Consider the following 18,471-nt stretch of genomic DNA (forward strand, 5'->3'; position numbering starts at 1 on the left):
GTGAAGTGTGTGTGAGCACGTCGTGAAGTGTGTGTGAGCACGTCGTGAACTCGTGTGTGTGCACGTGTGCAGCACTCGACTGAGCATTAAGCGGGGAAAGGGAATTTAATTTTAGCGCCAGCGTGTTGCTTTCTTGGACAAGATGCAGCGTCTTGAGCAAAAACATCGCCGATGGAGGCCAAGTAGATGACTTATGAAAATACATAAAAGTGAAAACACATTGTTGGCTGCTCCGTTCACAGCTTCCCCCCCGAGACGAGGGGCCAAGCCTCATTTAGAGCGCGGCGCCTGGGCCGTCGATCCAGAAATGTGAGGCTCTAACCTGGTGGTTTTCTCTCTGGAACGAGGCCGTCAGGACAGAGGTGAGATCTGAACGAGTGGAAAGAGAAGTCAACAAACCAGGTGACTAATTACACATCGAGGAGCCGGGACGTCGATTCTGTGAACAGCTTCAAACCTGCTTCACGAGGAGAAGCAGTGCGTGTCGGTGTTGTGAGGAGTTGTGGAGGCCGGAGGGTTTTGTCTCTTATAGGATGCAGGTGCTCTTTTCAAAGGCTGCTCTCCGCCAGCGGCTTGTTGGCCGCGGCTGAATGTGGAGCTCCCACAGTGTTTGTTTGGGTTCTCTTTGTCCGCTCAGTGCCGAGGCCTGCTTGATACCTCGTCCTCTTCTCCACGGGGCTTTAAGTGCACATTTAGTAGGAGGCAGTTCTAAAGCTTTACAGAACGTAAAGGCTGCTCACAGAGTTCAGGTCAGCTCGTCTTTTCACAAGAAGGAAAAGAAACGACGTAAAGAGAAGTTCACGAGCTCCATGAATTCACCTGGAGGTTCAGACATCGTAGCTCGACTTCTTCTCCTCTACAACCTCGTGGAGTCAGATCGTAATTCATCCTGAGTTTCACACAACATTCACTCGGTGTGTGTTGTTGCCTGTCGTGTGTGTGTGTGAACTCATCAGTGTGTCAGCCGGGCGGTGCCACTCTGTGTGGTCAGGGCACAGTGTGTCCTCTCAGCTGCTGTTTCACATTCACAACTAACTTGACAGCAGCAGCATCCTCGCTCATTCACTGCAGCAGATGGCAGTGAGCTTGATGCTCGCGTGTGCACGTGTTTGCCCATTTCTTACTGGGAGGCAGCTGTGGGAAGCAAAGCTTTGCCCACTGCTGCGTCGGCTCCGTGGGCCGGCCACAAAGACGAGGACAATCTGAATAAAAGAATCTCTAACAAACAAAAAGAGGATGCTCCCAGCGTGGGCTTGAATATAATCTCACATATCACCCAGCATCACCGAGGCTGGGCCGGTTTCATCAGAGAGTAATCCTTGAGATTATAACCCTGCATGGTGGACAATGAGCATATTGTTGTGATCTTGTTTCTGTAATCCAGCTCAGAACCATATGCAATAGACAGCAACTCTCTCCCGAGCTGCAGCTGGGAACAACACACAGTCCCATCTTAGCACAGGAATCCACCACAACATATCTCCACCCGAACCCGAGCAGGATTCAGGGAGTTCTCCAGAAACAGGAGCAGAGATCTTCCTCAGATTCAGTGATCTGCTTCTCCTCACTTGGACTCAGGAGGAAATGGAGCTGCTGCATGTTTGTGCCTGGAAGGGCCACAACAGGCAGCAGCAGCTCAAACCTCCTGGAGTCTCACATGAACATGATTTCAATTTTGGTCGTAACCTCCAGTGCACGGAGCGGAGACAGATTAAAAACGAGGACGGGGTGAAGCCATCTGTTTTGCGGTAGAAGAGAGAGAGACAGAGGAAGAGATCCGGAGGAGCCGAGCTCGTAAAGAGCCGGCGGACTCGGGCCAACTCGTCCGTCAGTCGGTCGATGGGATGTCATGCTAGCCAGACACGCTAGACAGCCGGGCGGCGCTGCCCGAGGAGGAATCCCACTATTTAATGTGCCTGTGCGACCCAGCTGATTCTCCACCGCTCCATCCAGTCTAATGGGCTCGGTTCTGATGAATCGCTCCGGGTTTCCTTAATGGAAGAGCCAAACACACGGCTCTAACATTGGGTGACAAGGGCACCTTGGGTTTGCAGATGTTCATGCAGATGACAGATGGCGCCGGCGCAGCTAAGGGAACGGCGGGAAGGATGTCTGCGCCAGGCTGGTGCCACATGTACCCCCCCCCCCCCCCGTTTAAACTCCGACTCTGTACTGCATAACCCCCGTCCCCCAAAAAACTCCACAATGAGGAGAGTAGGTGTGTGTAGGAGTCACACGTGTGAACGAGGACGTGACCATGAACAGGCGATGACTCAGCCCCCCCCCCCCCCCCCCAGCTGTCACAGCTCCAGGGACGATCCAGCTGTGACGGGCAGGTGATCAGGTTCCATCAGGTGGACGCTGGTGGGAGGTGGACTCCACCTTCTCCATGACGAGGCAGACATTATTAATATCAGGATTTAACTGAAAACCACGTCTGCACTTTGTTCACGTGTTCAGATGAAAATAAGTTTATCAGCTTCATGATATTAGTTAGAGCTTCATCTCCCCAGCAACACACCAGGAGCTTCTGCAGCTGATGATTTGATTGGCTGATTCGATTTTTGATCATTTATAATTCAGTCGTTGCTGTAAAACCATCTGGATATTATCTCATCATAGGATAAACTACAACTGGCAGCCTGCGGCCAATAATAATATCTGTCCCGCCAAATCATTTAGATAATTTGTATTTCTGCGTTTTGGACTCCCAATTCTCCCAAGAGCTTTTATTTTGAAAAGTTGTGAAATTGGGTCTGAAGATTGTGTTGAGTAATATAGCCGACATGCAATGTTTAAAAGAATAACTGTAGTTCAGTAAATCATTCAAAAACTAAATATAAACCACACACGTGAACAACAATAAAACAAACTCAGTTTTATGTGATGAAAAACATCGACTATAGATTCTCCACTGCAGATAAACCAGGCGGGATGAACACAAAGTTTATAAAAATATCTGCAGACAAACATTAAAAAGTGACAGAATATCGTAGAAGAGTTTGAGGACGACTCACTAATGACAGAATAATTCTGAAGCATCTAAAGAGAAGAGAAACACGACTTTACAAACAACCTGACTTAGTTTCCAGCAGTTTCCGAAATCACTCAAACTTTAAATGAGTCGCACATGTCAACAACAACAAATCAAATTCACTTTCTAAGTTTGGTCCATGTCCCATGTGCTAACACGGAGGAGGCGGGGCCGAGCCTGAGCTCTGATCCTGTTGTTTTTCAGACTTATTTTTCGGTGAATCTGGAGAATTCCTTAGCGCTGTAGTGGAAAATCTATAATAGTGGTTGTGGAAACTAAATGAAACTCCAGGGCTGAGCATGTTTTTGTCATATTGCAGCTCGCCGCCCGATTAGTGGTCACCGCTGCTGCGACTTGGCAGCGAGGAGCCGGAGGGTTCACACTAACCAACGACATTTGACAACGATCCCAACGGTGACGGCTCTGAAGTGAAGCTCCGAGTCGGAGGAGGACGTTTAGATCATTCTGTTTCCAGCGAGCAGAACGAGGCGACAGTGAGGTGGAAGCATCTCTGACTTCAGGTCCATCGATAGAACGATTTCATCTGAGCTTCAGCTCTTTGTGCAAACACACCAGGGCACCGGGGGAATCCCAGAGAGCCTCAGCGAAGAGGAGGGGAGATAATTACCTCCATTCATCTTCTGCTGGACCCCGGCTCTGCTTCACGAAGGCGCATGCGAGTGCACCACCCGAGTTTGATGAATCTCCCTTTAAATCAGCAGCCACCGGTGGTTCGAGAGCCTCCGTCCCACCGTATGCTCCCATTCATCATCCCGTCAGGACCCTGGGCCGGGCCCGAGGACGCCCGAGGACGCCCGGAGAGCAACGAGAAACTACGGGCTCCATCACAACCAAACATTTTCAGGGATGTTATCGCGGGTTGTTTACAAATCTGTCTAATTGGGCACATACACAGTTTTCATAAGCCGCAATCTGTTCAATTCCCAAGGCTGTGCGATCGTTTGTAGGAAAAAAGCCTCTGAATGTATCAGGGGCAGAGAGTGGCACAGTTGTTTACTATCGCGGGAATCCAGTGCCATTACCGAGCGGGAACAAATGCCAAGTCCTTCTGTAAACCCGGAGTGTGTGTGTGTGTGTGTGTGTGTGTGTGTGTTGGTGTGTGTGTGTGTGTGTTTACAGGACGCGTTTCTCTTCAGGTGTAAAGATTTGTGATGCAAGACAATTTGTTTGAAACGTTACAGCCGTTATGTGGCAGTGAAATGCAATGGGAGTCCCGACTCACTGCTGCTGTCTGGTGACTCCACTGCCCCCCCCACCCGTCCACCCCCCCGTCCACCCCCCCCCCCCGCCCAGGTGGATGGATCTCCGGGAGAGGACCCAGCCACCCAGGCTTTGAGACGCATCACTAGCTGCGGCCTCCATGTGCTGCATCTATTACAGTGAAATACTCTGGCTATCCTCCTCTGCCCTCACAACACATCAGCCCCACCACCGCCACTACCCCCCCACCCCCCCGCCGTAAAACCGCTTACACTGGCAGTTCTGAATTGGGTTGAGGCCAAGTTTAACATTAGTGGGGGTTGGAGGGGGTGGGGGGGGGAGTGGAGTGTTTAAAAAGCAGCCTGCTGGAGAACTGCAGGAGTGATCCCAGCCCTGACTCCAGCTCCAGTGAGAGGAGCAGCCTCCTCATTACTGGTTTGATGGTCTTTTCTCCTTCAAACCACAAACTGGGAGAGAAACCAGTAATGCAACACAGACGCTGGGAGGAAGCTCAACTTATCTACGGGCCATTTACATCCACGTAGCCAAGCACAACGTTAGTGACTTTATTAATTTCTATGTTCCGGTAGAAAGCAGTAATTCATCAGCTGCTCTGCAGGGACTGGTCTTACCGAGGACCCCCCCCCCCCCCCCTCTTCTTCTTCAGACCCTGTCCTCTCTCACTTGGTGCAGCGCTCTTGTCATTACCAGGAAAATGGAGATATTTTTGGGGCTCAGCTCTCTTTTATTTGGATTCCGTCCTCATCCCTTGTTCTGGGGAAACGCTGACAAATCGGGTTCCCGGTGCCAGCATCACAGTAACACCCCCCCCCCCCCCCCCCCCCCCTCCATCATTGTTCCCGGCCGACAAAAGAGTGGTTCATTTAGAACTCAATTTATTATGATTTCTTCTCTGTGTCAACAAACAGTAACACTGGCTCGGCAAATCGCTTCACAGTAAATACAAAACCGTGTGTGTGTCTGTGTGTGTGTGAGAGTTCTATTAGTACAATGGAAACCCCTCGATAACTATAATCCTTTTGATATATGTTAACATGACAAACGAAGTGGAAGTCCCGTGACGTTCCGGAGCGTCCGGAGAGGGAGACGGGGGAAAGCAGATTTCCACATGGCGTCGCCTGCGTAAGAATCTGAGCCCCAGCTGCAGGAGGCCGCACTTGTAAAATCATGAAGTGTGATAACAGGATTAACTGGGTGCAGTGAAGCAAAGGTCACCGACATGAGACCGGAGCCGCGGCAATTTAGACATGAATTTTGCATGTGTTTATTAGGACGTGAAGACCGTTAAAATTTTATTAGACAGGCCACACGGGGCGGCCAGCGGAGACGCTTTCATTTAAAAGGGGAATTTCTAAATAGATTATGAGAGGAAATTAATTTAAAGGTCTTGTTTTACTCAGCTAACAGAGGGCAAAACATGATTAAAGCAAATCTTTTCTTCTTGAAAATGTATTTAGATTCATAATTGAAAATCAACATTTCCTGTCAATACGTTATCAACAGAGGACACAACAATGTCCTGTTTCCACTGTCGTCCTCGATGCAGTGACAGCAAAGAGACAAATGCAAAAAGCTTCACGTCGAGTATCACATAAATGTCTCAGAGTCAAACATCCAAAAATGAAAATACTAAAAATAAAAACCATGTCGATTGAAGCAGAGAAACTTAAAGATCCCCTCCAGATGTTTTAAGACTCTGTGACTCATCATCTGTGACTGATGTGATTTTTCCACACAAAAAAGTTGAGTTATAAAATTTGAAAAAAAACTAAAAGCACAAACTTCTTCTCCCTTTTTGAAACAATAATAATAATCTTGAAATATGAAAGTGTTATTTATCTGTGTTATTGTAACTGCTGGACGCTTCACTGTGTTTCCACAAGAGAATCATATTTGATCATAACTGAGATTTAACGCAGAGAAACTTTCCTCCTCCAGCAGATGTTTGTTTACTTATATGTTTAATTATACAGTGTGAATGTGTTACTTTGGTTTTACACTTGCATCATTTAATGTATATAGTTTTTTAGTTATTTGACTTTATTAAAATGTTCCCCTCTCTTCTTCTTGTTTAATATTCTTTCTATCTTATTGCTGAGCTGACGTTTCCTCGTCCAACACTTTATTGCATCATGAGTTCATTTAAATATGAAGAATCTTTAACTTGAGAATAAGCAGAACATGGATCTGACTGGACGAGGACGTTAGAGCTGAACTGGTTCACACCACCAAGGAGGTTATGTTTCCACCTGCGTTTCATCAGGATTAAGTAAAAGCTACATGACTGATTATCACAGAACCTGGAGGGTGAATTCAGATATGGCTCAGTGAAATAACGGCGTGGCTGTGGATCGAGGTCGAATCTGGAAATCTGTATTTCATAATGTATATTTCGACGTTGTGCTTCAAGGATCTTGATGGAACCACGACTGATAGATGTGTGTGAGGGCCTGTTGGGCCTCGTCGGGGGTCGGCTCTCTACCGAGGGTCATTCTGCTCGTTTCAATGTGCTCAGCTAACATTTCTCCAGCTCCCGGCAGCACAAAGGAGCCGACACCATGTTTGCATTAAACCTCAAGCTGTCGTCAGGAGTCCCCACGTCCCTGTGGAGGAGCTCTTTGGTTCGAATCCCACAAAACCTCAAACTGCTGCATTTCAAGGTGCAGTCCATCATCGAGTGCAGCTGTGGAGTTTCACCTCTGACCCCCACAGGAGGCCGACGTGTCTGAACCGCTGCCTCTCACATGCAGCTCCAGTGGATTTGGATTAACAGGGTATGAACAGAGTCATAATTCAGGTGAGCATGTTCCACACGTATCAGCACAGCACCCGTCCCTCCTACTCGCTCAGAAATAGACCTGTCACCTTGCCACCATCCCCTTATCGTCTAACCGCTAACAAGCCTATTTGCCTGTGACTGACGTTGATGCGATCCGCAAAGCCCCGGGCTTGGCACCAGATCGCTCCTAAGCCAAATTAAGCCTCTGTCATGCCCACCCCCTCCTCCAGCCCAGTGCTACCCCTGCCATGGGAACCCTAAATCTTTAATGACGATGGAGAGCTCTGCGCGCTCCCACGACACAAAAAAAAGCGATGACATCTGTCCCTGGAAGTGCGGCACTCCAGAGCAACCCCATTTGTTCTGTGTCCGCGGCTTGAAAAGAAATTAAATATAAAAAGTTGAGGGAGGGTGGAGGCTGCTGAAGGAGGAAGGAGGAGGTGGAGCTCAGGAGGTTAAAACAAAGATCCTTTCTTTTCACAAGGTTTATTTCCCTGCACCAGTGGAGCCTGGTGTTCAAAGAAGGTGTTAAAAGAGTCTCGGCTCCACCTGCTCTCAACCGCGTCCAAGTTAACGTCCAGTGAAAAACATTTAATCTGAAAAATCACTGAAGCTCTGAAAGTGATTCATTCACCAGGAGAAGTTAATTTCTTATGAAGTTACATAAAATGGAAAATGTCTGACACCGAGACGCCACAAAGAGAGAGAGCACTTTCATTTAGCCTTATTAAAATAAACAGAGTACAAAGAGTCGACTGGTCGGAAAGAAAAATATAAAATGACATAAGTATTGCAGAATTGAATAATTAAATATACATGATTAAATGATTAAAATATATAATATAATACAGTTTGTAATATCCTGTGTTCCTCTCAACTTAAAGTGGATTCAATGATGACACGACTTTAACCAATCTGACTATAAACTAATTTAAGACTTAATTCACATATGGACGCGGAAATGCGACAAATAATTCACAAAGGATGAGGAAGTGTAAAATTAAAGGAGTGAATGATTGTGGAAATACAGAAATGATTAAATAAACATAGAAATGAATAGGCTAACTTGAAATGTTAAAATACAATAATGTATTTGTATAAAAAGAAATGAATGAGTGTGTATAAATAAATTAATATCGATTTTTTTTGTGCAGAAATAGCCTTTTCCTTGCAAACTGATTTGTTGTTTTTATTAATTTATACTTATGTCATGTTTTTCCATTTTCATATCCCACCTCTAAGTATCTTTAATCCAGATTATAAATTACTGAATTGTTCATTAGTTTGAACCACTGTCCATCATACTGAGGATTCATGTCTCAATCAATCTTTAGTCAATAAAACTAGGTTGTTTCACTCGTTTTGAAGAGAAACTTGTTTAAATTATTTGTCCCTTTTGAGCTAAAGTCCAAACTTTTGTCTTTTAATCATTCAAATAAGAGAAAAGTAGAAAATGGACGATGTTCAGTTTTTTTTAATTAAAAAAGCAGATATGAATTGATCAGTTTATCCTTTAGTTTTTAAACTCATGGTTTTTTGAGTCTTGTCTTTGAAACTTATCTTTTAATATCGACACGTGCTGTGTTAATAAAGTAGTTTCCATGGAGATTAAAGAACCAAACTTTTAACCTGAAATGTTTCCAGTGCACGTGAGGACCCGCTGATTTGAACAGGCAGAGCGGAAGACACCTATCACTTCCTGCCCGGGTCCTTCCTGCGAGTGAACAAAGATGGCGGCCTCCGTGTTGTGCAGGAGGACAGCGGTGTTATGTCGGACTTTCCGGGGGATTTCACCGGTTCCCGCGGGCTGTCAGTCCGGGACCGTGCAGCAGACCGCGGCCTACAACCCCAAGCCGCTGCGGCTGAACCTCCGGGACCCGCACATCCCGGACAAGCTCAGCGAGCGGACCCCGGAGTGGCAGAAGACGGCCCGGTACGACGGGAAGCTGTTCGGCCGCTACGGCTCCGCGTCGGGGGTCGACCCCGCGGCGCTGTGGCCGAGCCCCGAGCAGCTGGACGGGATCATCGCGGAGGAGAAGCAGTGGCAGCCTCCGCTTGAGGAGATGCTGAGGAGCATCGAGCTGAAGGAGAAGGAGGAGACCGGGAAGCGACTGGCCAAGTAAGTCAGGTCCATGCGTCAATTATCGGACAGGCTAGTTTACCTGCTCCCTCTAATGTCTGACCTCAGATCAGTTTGCTCCTCTCCATTAGATAATAACGATCATATCTTTATCTCCACTGTTTGTCATATTACAGCAGCAAACCTGAAAGTTCTGTTTATAAAATCAAAACATAAACAAATGAACTTAAACACAATGATGGATTCTAATATATAGAATGTAAACAGACAATACAGTGTAACAGATACACATCAGATTGAAATGGAGATTATTTCCCTTTAGTTCCTTCTGTATGTCAACACTGTGTTTGAATCAAAAGTCCAAGAAAACAACTCATCTACTGTGAAGTTAAACAAGAGAAAAGGGATCTGATCAAAATGTTAAAACAGTCTCAACACAACAACACAAACTAATGATATGACTTACCAGAGAGTCCATGTTTTCTTTATTCCATCACATTAGACATGATTAAACAAGCAGTCTGTAGGACTTGGTATATAATATTTCCATTTCTATCTTATTTTATTATGGATTGTGGTTCTATTCATTTATTTGTTACTACATTTACTTTTTGTGTATTGCTGAGTCTGAATAGAATTAATACATTTACATCTAAGCAGATTACTACTTAACGTGATGATTAAATTCTTACCTGTCAAAATGTAGAACATATTCAGGATTTTCTAATGTAAAATAAGTAGCTGAAAAACTTTGTCCAAATAAACTCAACATCTAAATTTTGTTATGATATTAAAAGCTTTAGACAGATTAGGACCATATGGTGGCACAAGTTGAAAAGTATAAAGTTATTACTATTCTTCCTTTAGAGGGGGAAATCACTCTCTGAACTGAAACATGATCCATCCAATTGCTGCTGAAGCGTTTCTCTCAGAAACTAAATGTGTTGTGTTTGCATCTCAGAGAACGAGTCATCGCAGCGAACATGGCCAAGATGCCCAAGATGATCTCAGACTGGCGTCGAGAGAAGCGTGAAACCAAGCAGCGGCTGAAGGAGGAGAAAGATCGGCGTGGGAAGCTGCTGAATCAGGCGAGGGAGCGCTTCGGCTACGCGCTGGACCCCCGCAGCCCCAAGTTCGTGGAAATGGTCGCGGAGATAGAAGCGGAAGAGAAGAAGCAAAGGAAACTGATGAAGCGCCGACAGAAGGAAGAGCAGGCGGCCGCTCCGGTCTCATCACCGGCTGCCGGGTCGTAGTCTCAGGATCAACTGAGCGTGTTTAATGAGAGGAAAGAACAACATGGCCGAGAGGGACGGTCGTTAAAGTGAAGAACAGTTTGATCCTCGTTCGGTACATCACAGATGACATCAGACATCTGACCTGATCACACAGAACCTCCTCCATCATCTCGTCCTTCAGTATAAATATGTGTTTGGATTTGTTTGCCGCGTTTCGTTTCTTGACCGACGTATTTAACTGTCACTGAAATAAATTAATCTCTGTGAAGATTGAATTTTGTCCAGAATGTTTTTAAGGAATACACATTACAAGATATAGAAGATGCACAAAACTATGGATTTAGAGAGAAGTTAGAGGTCAAAGGTCAAGGTCACTGCAACCTAACAAAACATATTTGCCACAACTCAGCAATTCATTAAAATATTTAATACATTTTATTAAATTACTTCAGTCTTCCACATATCTCATACATAGTCATGGACTGTTATTTTATGATTTAAATGACTTAATACATTTGAAAGCTGTTGGGACGTGCAGACACTGATCCAGATGTTCCAGCTGCTGATGTGATTCAGAACACCAGCTGATAATATTAATCTTTTAACTAATATCTAAATTAGTTTACAGTTGTGTGAGAAATACCATGAACATCTCAACAGTATGTCGATGTGACAGAATTATAAGCAGCTCATGCTAAACAACGTACTTATACAATTTATTAGGGCTTGAAATGAAAAACATTTGATATTTAAAGTGACTATCAAATCAATTGTTGATTAAGATTTTAGAGTTCTTAAATTTTCTAGTGTAAACAAAAAACATTGACCATAAAATACAAGCGTTAACTTATCAGAGAAGTTCAAGGTCCCTGGTTTTTAAATGTTGATCTCTGACGTCAGAGTGAACCGAACAGCTCCTCCCGAGTATTCAGTTTATAAACGTGGGTAAACGTTAAATACTGCAGTATTCACTTCTTGAAAAAACGAGGCTGACGGCAGTGAGGGAGGTGGAAGAGCTCGTGTGGGAGGAGCCTGTGAGGTCGTCTCAGAGGTGAGTGTCCGCGTCTTCACCCGGATCCGCCTTGAGTTTGGCCAGAGAGGCGTGGATCCTGAACTGAGTGCGAGACTCCATCGAGTAGTCTTTGTAGTTTTGTCTGCAGCGCAAAGAAGACGTGATGAGAAAAGGATCCAAGGGGATTCTGTCCTGTTCATTAACAGGCAGACAGCGACCTCTAGTGGTCTGTACATGTATGACTGACTGAGCACCTCCACTCGTTATCAACGTTAGTGTTCACACATGGTTTTAAGATCAGTCCTGAGATCTGATCTCAAGTGGACAGCTCTAAAGGAGTATACATCCTGAGTTCAACTAAATGATGTTTGGACCCAGTGTGACTATCGATGTGTCAGCGTATGTAAACATGTTAAAAACAGGAGCATCGAACATTAAACTGATCAGGTTGAGGTTTTAAATCTGGTGGAATCAGACATCAAACTTAATGGTGAGGGTCAGACTCTGCTCTGTAACATGAAAACAGGAATATGTTGTATGTCTTATTCTGAATGTAAACGTACTGATCACTAAATAGAAATATCTATAATTCATATTCAATGTTCTGCTTGGTCCTGCTCCTGGTTCTCTGATGCTCTGGGATTGTCTTACTTTGCCTTGTGCAGCAGCTTGATGGCCTCGTCCCTCCTGCCTTGGTCTATGTAGAGCAGACTGAGCTCCACCACAGAGTTGGGCACCAGGTAGTGGTCGAACCTGATCTTCTTCTCACTGGGCACACACACACAGGAAGCAGGTAGATCACACGACTGTTATCTAGTTTGACCCACAACTTTGTACTCAGAGTTGTTGTGTGGTTTCCGTCTGGGATACTGTGTGTGCGATGGAGCTCACCTGGAACACACTTTCTTGAAGCTCTCCTCAGCAGCACTCAGTTGACCCTGGTTCTTCCAACACAGACCTTTCAGCAGGTGGATCAGACAGCGGTCGTCCACTGAATACTCGTTTTCTGCAGAGGAGAGAAAGCGTTGGTTAAAGGAAGCAGAGAGACGGGGGGGGGGGGGCAGGGGCTTCCTGGGTTGTGGTTCAGGATGTGTTGCATTACCAGGAGACTCCTGCAGGCTGCGCTCTGCCTCCATCAAAGTCTGCAGCAGGCCCTCCGTCAGCTCCGGCCGTTTGCTGATCATACTGAAACCATTCCAGATGTACATCATCTCCTGTAAGGAAGCAGAAAGTGATGTCGCAAGGCTTTGTGTGTCAAACACAGATCCCTTTGTGTGTGTGTCTGTGTGTGTGTGTGTGTGTGTGTGTGTAACTTTACCAGCACTGGCACCGGTAGCCTGACTGGACGCGACGACTTGTAGCGTCTGGCTTTACGAATCGCAAACTTCTCCGTCGGGGGGGACTTCCCCGCGATCTTCTGCTTGAAGGAGGGAACTTGTCTGAAGACAGAGGAAAGAAATGAAGACAAATGTGGACAGACAGGATTTATTAAAGGTTCCAGGTAGAGATACAGTTCTTCCTGTCTCTGGTGTTGTGGCCTCCTGACATCCTCACATGATGCATGTTAAGTTATTAGTGTCAAAATGAACATGTGACCCGGTTCTGGACCAATCAACGGACGGGAAAGGTGATCAGAATAATAAATATGTCCTCTTTGTTCTACCAGGGGACGGACTAATGATTTTGTATTGCTGAGGATATATTTGACCTTTGTGCGTACTTGTGTTTAGATTGAAAGAGAAGTTCAGATCAGTTTCCTGCTCGTGTCTCCTTCAGACACAAAGTGAACAGTGTCACTTACCTGAAGAGTTCCACCTCGTCTTCTCCGAACGGCCTGGACTCGTCGTTGGGCAGCATGCTGAGGTACGCAGCCTTCATGTACACATACATGGCCTGACAGAGGGAAGCACAGGGACAGGGGTCACTCAGTGTCTCCAGATGTTCACCAGGAGTCACTCAGTGTCTCCAGATGTTCCCAGGAGTCACTCAGTGTCTCCAGATGTTCACCAGGAGTCACTCAGTGTCTCCAGATGTTCACCAGGAGTAACTCAGTGTCTCCAGATGTTCACCAGGAGTCACTCAGTGTCCCCAGATGTTCAACAGGAGTCACTCAGTGTCTCCAGATGTTCACCAGGAGTCACTCAGTGTCCCCAGATGTTCAAGAGGAGTCACTCAGTGTCTCCAGATGTTCACCAGGAGTCACTCAGTGTCTCCAGATGTTCACCAGGAGTCACTCAGTGTCTCCAGATGTTCACCAGGAGTCACTCAGTGTCCCATGATGTTCGACAGGAGTCACTCAGTGTCTCAAGATGTTCGCCAGGAGTCACTCAGTGTCTCTAGATGTTCAACAGGAGTCACTCAGTGTCTCTAGATGTTCACCAGGAGTCACTCAGTGTCTCCAGATGTTCGCCAGGAGTCACTCAGTGTCTCCAGATGTTCACCAGGAGTCACAGAAGGACCTCAGCTCCGCACCTTGGACCAGCGGCTCTCCTTGCTCAGCAGGTCGGCGTAGAAGTACGCAACCTTCCACGCTCGTTTGTAGGTGAAGCACCACATCAGCTCCCAGTAGCACATGTGGTGGAACTGCTTCCACGTCTGCTGGGCCTTGCAGCCGTCTTCGAAGAGCACCACCGCCTGGCAGCAGCGAGAAACAACAACAGGTAGTAGAGTGACATGTCAGAGCGACAGTGAATTAGAGACACGTGGTGTAATATGCACATTGGTGCAGGGACTGTGGAACTCATGGTTCACTTACTCCAAACAAGGTGCTTTTACTCTTACTTTTACTTTTACTTTAAATCCATGCTAGTGACACATTTACTGAAACACACCTCATCAATGTTCCCTTTGATTTCTTCAGTCCTTCCTGCAAAGAAGAGGAATATGGCTCCCTGGGCAGAAGAGAGGAAAGAGCACAATGCACACATTTCAATTCCAATCTTCAATGTGTCACTGAGTGTGTTAAATTCTTATCTAACGCAAGAGACCTGCTGCACGACAATTACACGCAAGTTGTGTTTAACCAAGACACAGTGTGCTCTCAGGGAGGGGCTGGTATGTGGGCAGAGGGCGGAGTGGAAACAGGGATCATGAATTCACGAGCGCCTGAGTCAAGCGGAGCGGCCCGGAGAGATAACACAGACGAGGTGTGCGGCTGAAACTGAAGGAAAGAAGGTTTGAGGAGTGATGGAGCAGGAGGGACCGTGTGAGTGGAAGGTGGAGCGAGTTACACATGAAGGCAATCAGGGTGCGGAGCTGACCGAGAGAAAGAACTGAGATAGAGATAGAGAAAGAGAAAAGAAAGAGAAGAGGTTGAAGTGTCGGAGAAAAGAGAACAGAGGTTTGAATGAGGAACAACACAAAGCCACAAAAGGAACAACTTGTGGTTCATAACAACTTGCATCTTGTTCCTGTAGTTTGGTTTCTAGCAGTTATGATCACATTCGACTGCCAGAGGGTCGGTGTGATGAGAGAGATTCTCCAGAAGGATCTGATGTTCAGAACAATGTGACTTCATGAAGATGAGATAGTTAGAGATGGATTTAAATGATGATCACGACTCACCTGAGGGTAGAGATGCAGAAACGGTTTCAGCAGCCCTTCAGCTTCAGCCACTTCTCCTTCCCCCGTCCCTGAGAGGATCAGAACATATGATGTAACACGCTACACGAGGATATATGAAGAAGAGTGCGTTGAAGGTGCTGAATGATCAGTGAGAGTTTCTGAACGTCACATGCACAGGAGGTATGGAGTCGGTACAGAACTACCTAGGATGAAGGTGAGGAAGGTGTAGTAGCAGAGCAGGAGCAGAGCACACAGCATGGAGCGCAGGTTCATCCCCGTGGCTCCGTCATGCAGCAGGGACAGACCATACTCCTGCAACAGAACCACACGTGTAGAGAACATGCACACGTGTATATCAGTGGCATGACATGTTCCTTTAATAACCAAGAGGGAATCTCCATCATTACCTTGTCTCCGGAGAAGCCGGCGAACTTCAGGAGCCTGAGAATCCGTGGAGGGAACAGGGAGAGTGTCTGAGGATGAAGGGAACCGGGTGAATATCGGTGAACCCACAAGGGATCGAACGTGACGCTTGGTTGACTCGTCGTGTTTAGAGATTAAAGGAGTTTTGTTACCAGGTTGAAAGCCCCGACTCCAAACGATATCCCCCCCGCTAAGTGCAGGTGGCTGGGTCCTTTGAGGCAGTTGTTGGACTGAATGGATTCGTTTAGTTCTCTGGACGGAGACAGACACACCAGGTCAGCATCATGAACTAATACTGTGTGAGTCCTGTAGCCTCCATGCACTAACATGGAGGAGGCAGCAGCTTCACATGCTCAGTTCTCTCTTTACTTACTTGTAAATCAAGTAGCTGTTTCGGACTTTGATCCCTCCTTTGATGAAACTCACCATGTCCTCATCCTGCCAAAGACATGCAGTCAAACATTATGATGTTCTGATAAATAAACAACAACACACGCTGCATTTGAAGTGAACATCTGGACGGTGGAGCGTGGTGATGTACCTGCAGGAAGGTGAGAGCAGCTCTTTGGAGTTGACACTCTGCGTAACACACTTCTGCGTGAAGCTGCACTGCAAACACACACACACGCAGACAAACACACACAAAGATAATTAACAATCATAGTCACCAAGCAATACATCCTAAAAATACAGATGTTGCAATAACCCGACTTGATCTTCTCCTCTTCTCCTTTTGTCTTCTACCCGATAGCGTGACATTTGATTCAGAAGAAAAATAATGAAGCTTTATCTTCCGACCACATCTGAAGCAGAAGTCATCCTGTCAATCATCTAACAAAGAAATCTATCATCTGCTCAAACAGGCCTCAAGTGAGGAAATGGTTTTATCTTTGAACCTCAACAGAAAAAGGACGAGAAGAAGTCCACCAGCCAACCAGCCAATCAATCAATCAATCAATCAATCAATCAATCAATCAATCAATGAATCTTCATTTTCCTTTATTAGCTTTCCCCACCATCGTCCTGCTTATCTTTAGCCACACTAGCGCCCTCTAGTGACGGTGGTATCAGTCCGTGAACTACTGAAAGGATAATCCTGACATTTCCCTCTGATCTTTCCTTTAGCTCCTGTATAGATTTTATATCTGTGCAGAATGTTAAGCAGACACCATCCAGATATCATTGACCTTTTGACCTTTTGAGATACTGTAGATTTGATATTTAAAAACAGAAATCTCCCCTCAGCCCTCTGGAGCCTACATATCATCCTCGGGTTAATCTTTCTATTGAGAGGATTTTCAGAGACGTCCGAGCCGTTTACCTTCCGTCAGCGAGTCTCCGTCCGACTTGTTCGTCAAACTTGAGGATTTCCGTCGGAACCTGAAACGTCAAACGACATTTCAGCATCAGACTAACTCTCTGTCTCTGTGACACAGGGCGAGAGACACCAGTGTCCAGTGTCTCTATCATCAGCTGCTGCTCCTGTGACCACGCAGTCAAATGGCTCGTGTGATTAGAGACCAGCATGGAAATTCAGGAGTTATAATAAAGATGCGTGTTTTGAATTCTTATTTATCACGTGAGCGTTGACCTCCTGACCTCTGACAGACCTCCTGGGCACTCTTCATGGTGAGGCCGGCGTTGGTGATGTCATCGTGCTGGAACGTCATCATGGCCTGCATCTCCAGCACCGTGGCGTAGATGAGAGCGTGGTACATGCTGTCGTTCACTCTGCACAGGGAACACACGCAGGATCAACACCGTGCACATCACACTGGGAGCAAACACACACAGATACTGGGCTCCCAACACATTTTCCTGCTGGGAGAAGATAAGAGGAAACACCTCACTGGTTTTATCCTCCTCCACAGCCCCAGTGTCTCTCTCTCTCTCTCTCTCTCTCTCTCTCTCTCCTGAGCACACTGTTTATTCTGCAGAGCTGTCAGCACCTTGGGCGTCAGCTTCAGCAAACACTTAATATCCTGGAGGACTGAAGCTCGACTTCTACCCTCAGCTGACAGGAAGCGCACCAGTGAGGCACGGAAGCCAAATACTGATGACATCATGCTACACACGGATGCCACAATGAATTGGCAGAATTCAGTGACACCAGTGTGCAGCAGCAGGGGGGGGGGGGGGGGGGGGTCAGACCCTGGGGAGGCTCACTGTTACCTGGGCCGCAGCATCTCCAGGCTCTCGTTGAAGTGGTTGTTGAGGAAGAGGTCCAGAGCCTCCATGCACTCGTCCAGGGACTCCTTCAGGGTCATGGGTGAGGATCTGGAGCAGAGACATGAAAAACAGACGCTTTAGACTGATACACACACACAGACACACACAAGTACAACAACTAATCACACACACACTCCCTGCTGTTAAAGTTGTGTTACTTAGTTTGCATCGAATGTCTCACTCTACCTTGGAAAGTATTCAGGGTTTAGTTTTGTCTTTCTAACTTTTAGTTTAATTTAACTTCCTTCTATTGAACTGGTGGACGCTTTGTTAACTTGCACATGATAAATTAAAACTTGAAACTGGAACTAAACTGTGAGATTATTGTGTCTCTGAGTTTTAAATGAATGTCACAGCTGTTGTAATGAAATTAGTGCAAAATCCAATGGAGTGTCCTCGGTAGAGTTGTGTTCCTCCTGTGTTGTTGTTGTTGTGAGGAAGAAAGTCTCCACATCACTGGAAACATGCAACACAACTGAAACACCACAGCAGCAACCACCACCACCACCAGCAGCCACGTGAAGTCACCTGCCAGTGGCAACCAGCAGAAAACCAGTTCCCACCGTCCCCTGCTCCTCTGGAGACACAAGTTGTGTGTTTACTCACTTTCCTGCAGCATTTGCACCTTTCTCTCTGGACATGATCACTGCCCGGACACCTGTTCACAGCTCAGCGGCGCGCGGACACGAACCAGGACTCATCCAGGAGCAACACGTCACCACGAGACACGTCAGAAAGAGACACTACACAAAGAGACACTACACAAACGGCCCCGGGACACACGAGAGGACATCCAGGCTCACGAAGTTCCGTTAAAGTGCAGAGACGCGTCAGAGACTGAAGCTGCTGCTGGAGTGAAGCGCAATGGAGTCT

The 18,471-nt window shown here is 46.4% G+C and overlaps 2 protein-coding genes across 4 annotated transcripts; one reads left to right on the plus strand and one right to left on the minus strand.

Annotated features, from left to right (window-relative positions):
- The first annotated feature begins 8,746 nt into the window (after positions 1-8,746).
- On the plus strand, positions 8,747-10,645 carry gadd45gip1 (growth arrest and DNA-damage-inducible, gamma interacting protein 1). The gene is made up of 2 exons (XM_062409067.1): positions 8,747-9,174; positions 10,097-10,645. Exons 1-2 carry the CDS (start codon positions 8,786-8,788, stop codon positions 10,386-10,388), a joined length of 681 nt encoding a protein of 226 aa, XP_062265051.1. The 5' UTR covers positions 8,747-8,785; the 3' UTR covers positions 10,389-10,645.
- A 137-nt stretch (positions 10,646-10,782) lies between these two features.
- zgc:158403 (tetratricopeptide repeat protein 39A) lies at positions 10,783-18,471 on the minus strand. Of its 3 annotated transcripts, none has more exons than XM_062408946.1 (18): positions 18,205-18,471; positions 17,542-17,646; positions 16,969-17,100; positions 16,691-16,749; positions 15,911-15,978; positions 15,743-15,807; positions 15,522-15,621; positions 15,354-15,419; positions 15,150-15,258; positions 14,947-15,014; positions 14,214-14,273; positions 13,855-14,016; positions 13,184-13,275; positions 12,701-12,821; positions 12,485-12,596; positions 12,274-12,388; positions 12,034-12,150; positions 10,783-11,524 (listed from the first exon to the last, which is right to left on the minus strand). In XM_062408946.1, the coding sequence occupies exons 1-18, from the start codon at positions 18,237-18,239 to the stop codon at positions 11,416-11,418; spliced, it is 1,695 nt and encodes a 564-aa protein (XP_062264930.1). In that variant the 5' UTR covers positions 18,240-18,471; the 3' UTR covers positions 10,783-11,415. The 3 variants fall into 3 exon arrangements, with proteins under 3 accessions (XP_062264930.1, XP_062264929.1, XP_062264931.1); XM_062408945.1 differs by having other exon boundaries at positions 15,147-15,258; XM_062408947.1 differs by lacking the exons at positions 16,969-17,100; positions 17,542-17,646; positions 18,205-18,471 and having other exon boundaries at positions 15,147-15,258; positions 15,911-15,973; positions 16,691-16,750.

This window comes from Platichthys flesus, chromosome 16 (genome assembly GCF_949316205.1).
Source record: "Platichthys flesus chromosome 16, fPlaFle2.1, whole genome shotgun sequence".
NCBI classification, from domain to species: Eukaryota; Metazoa; Chordata; class Actinopteri; order Pleuronectiformes; family Pleuronectidae; genus Platichthys; species Platichthys flesus.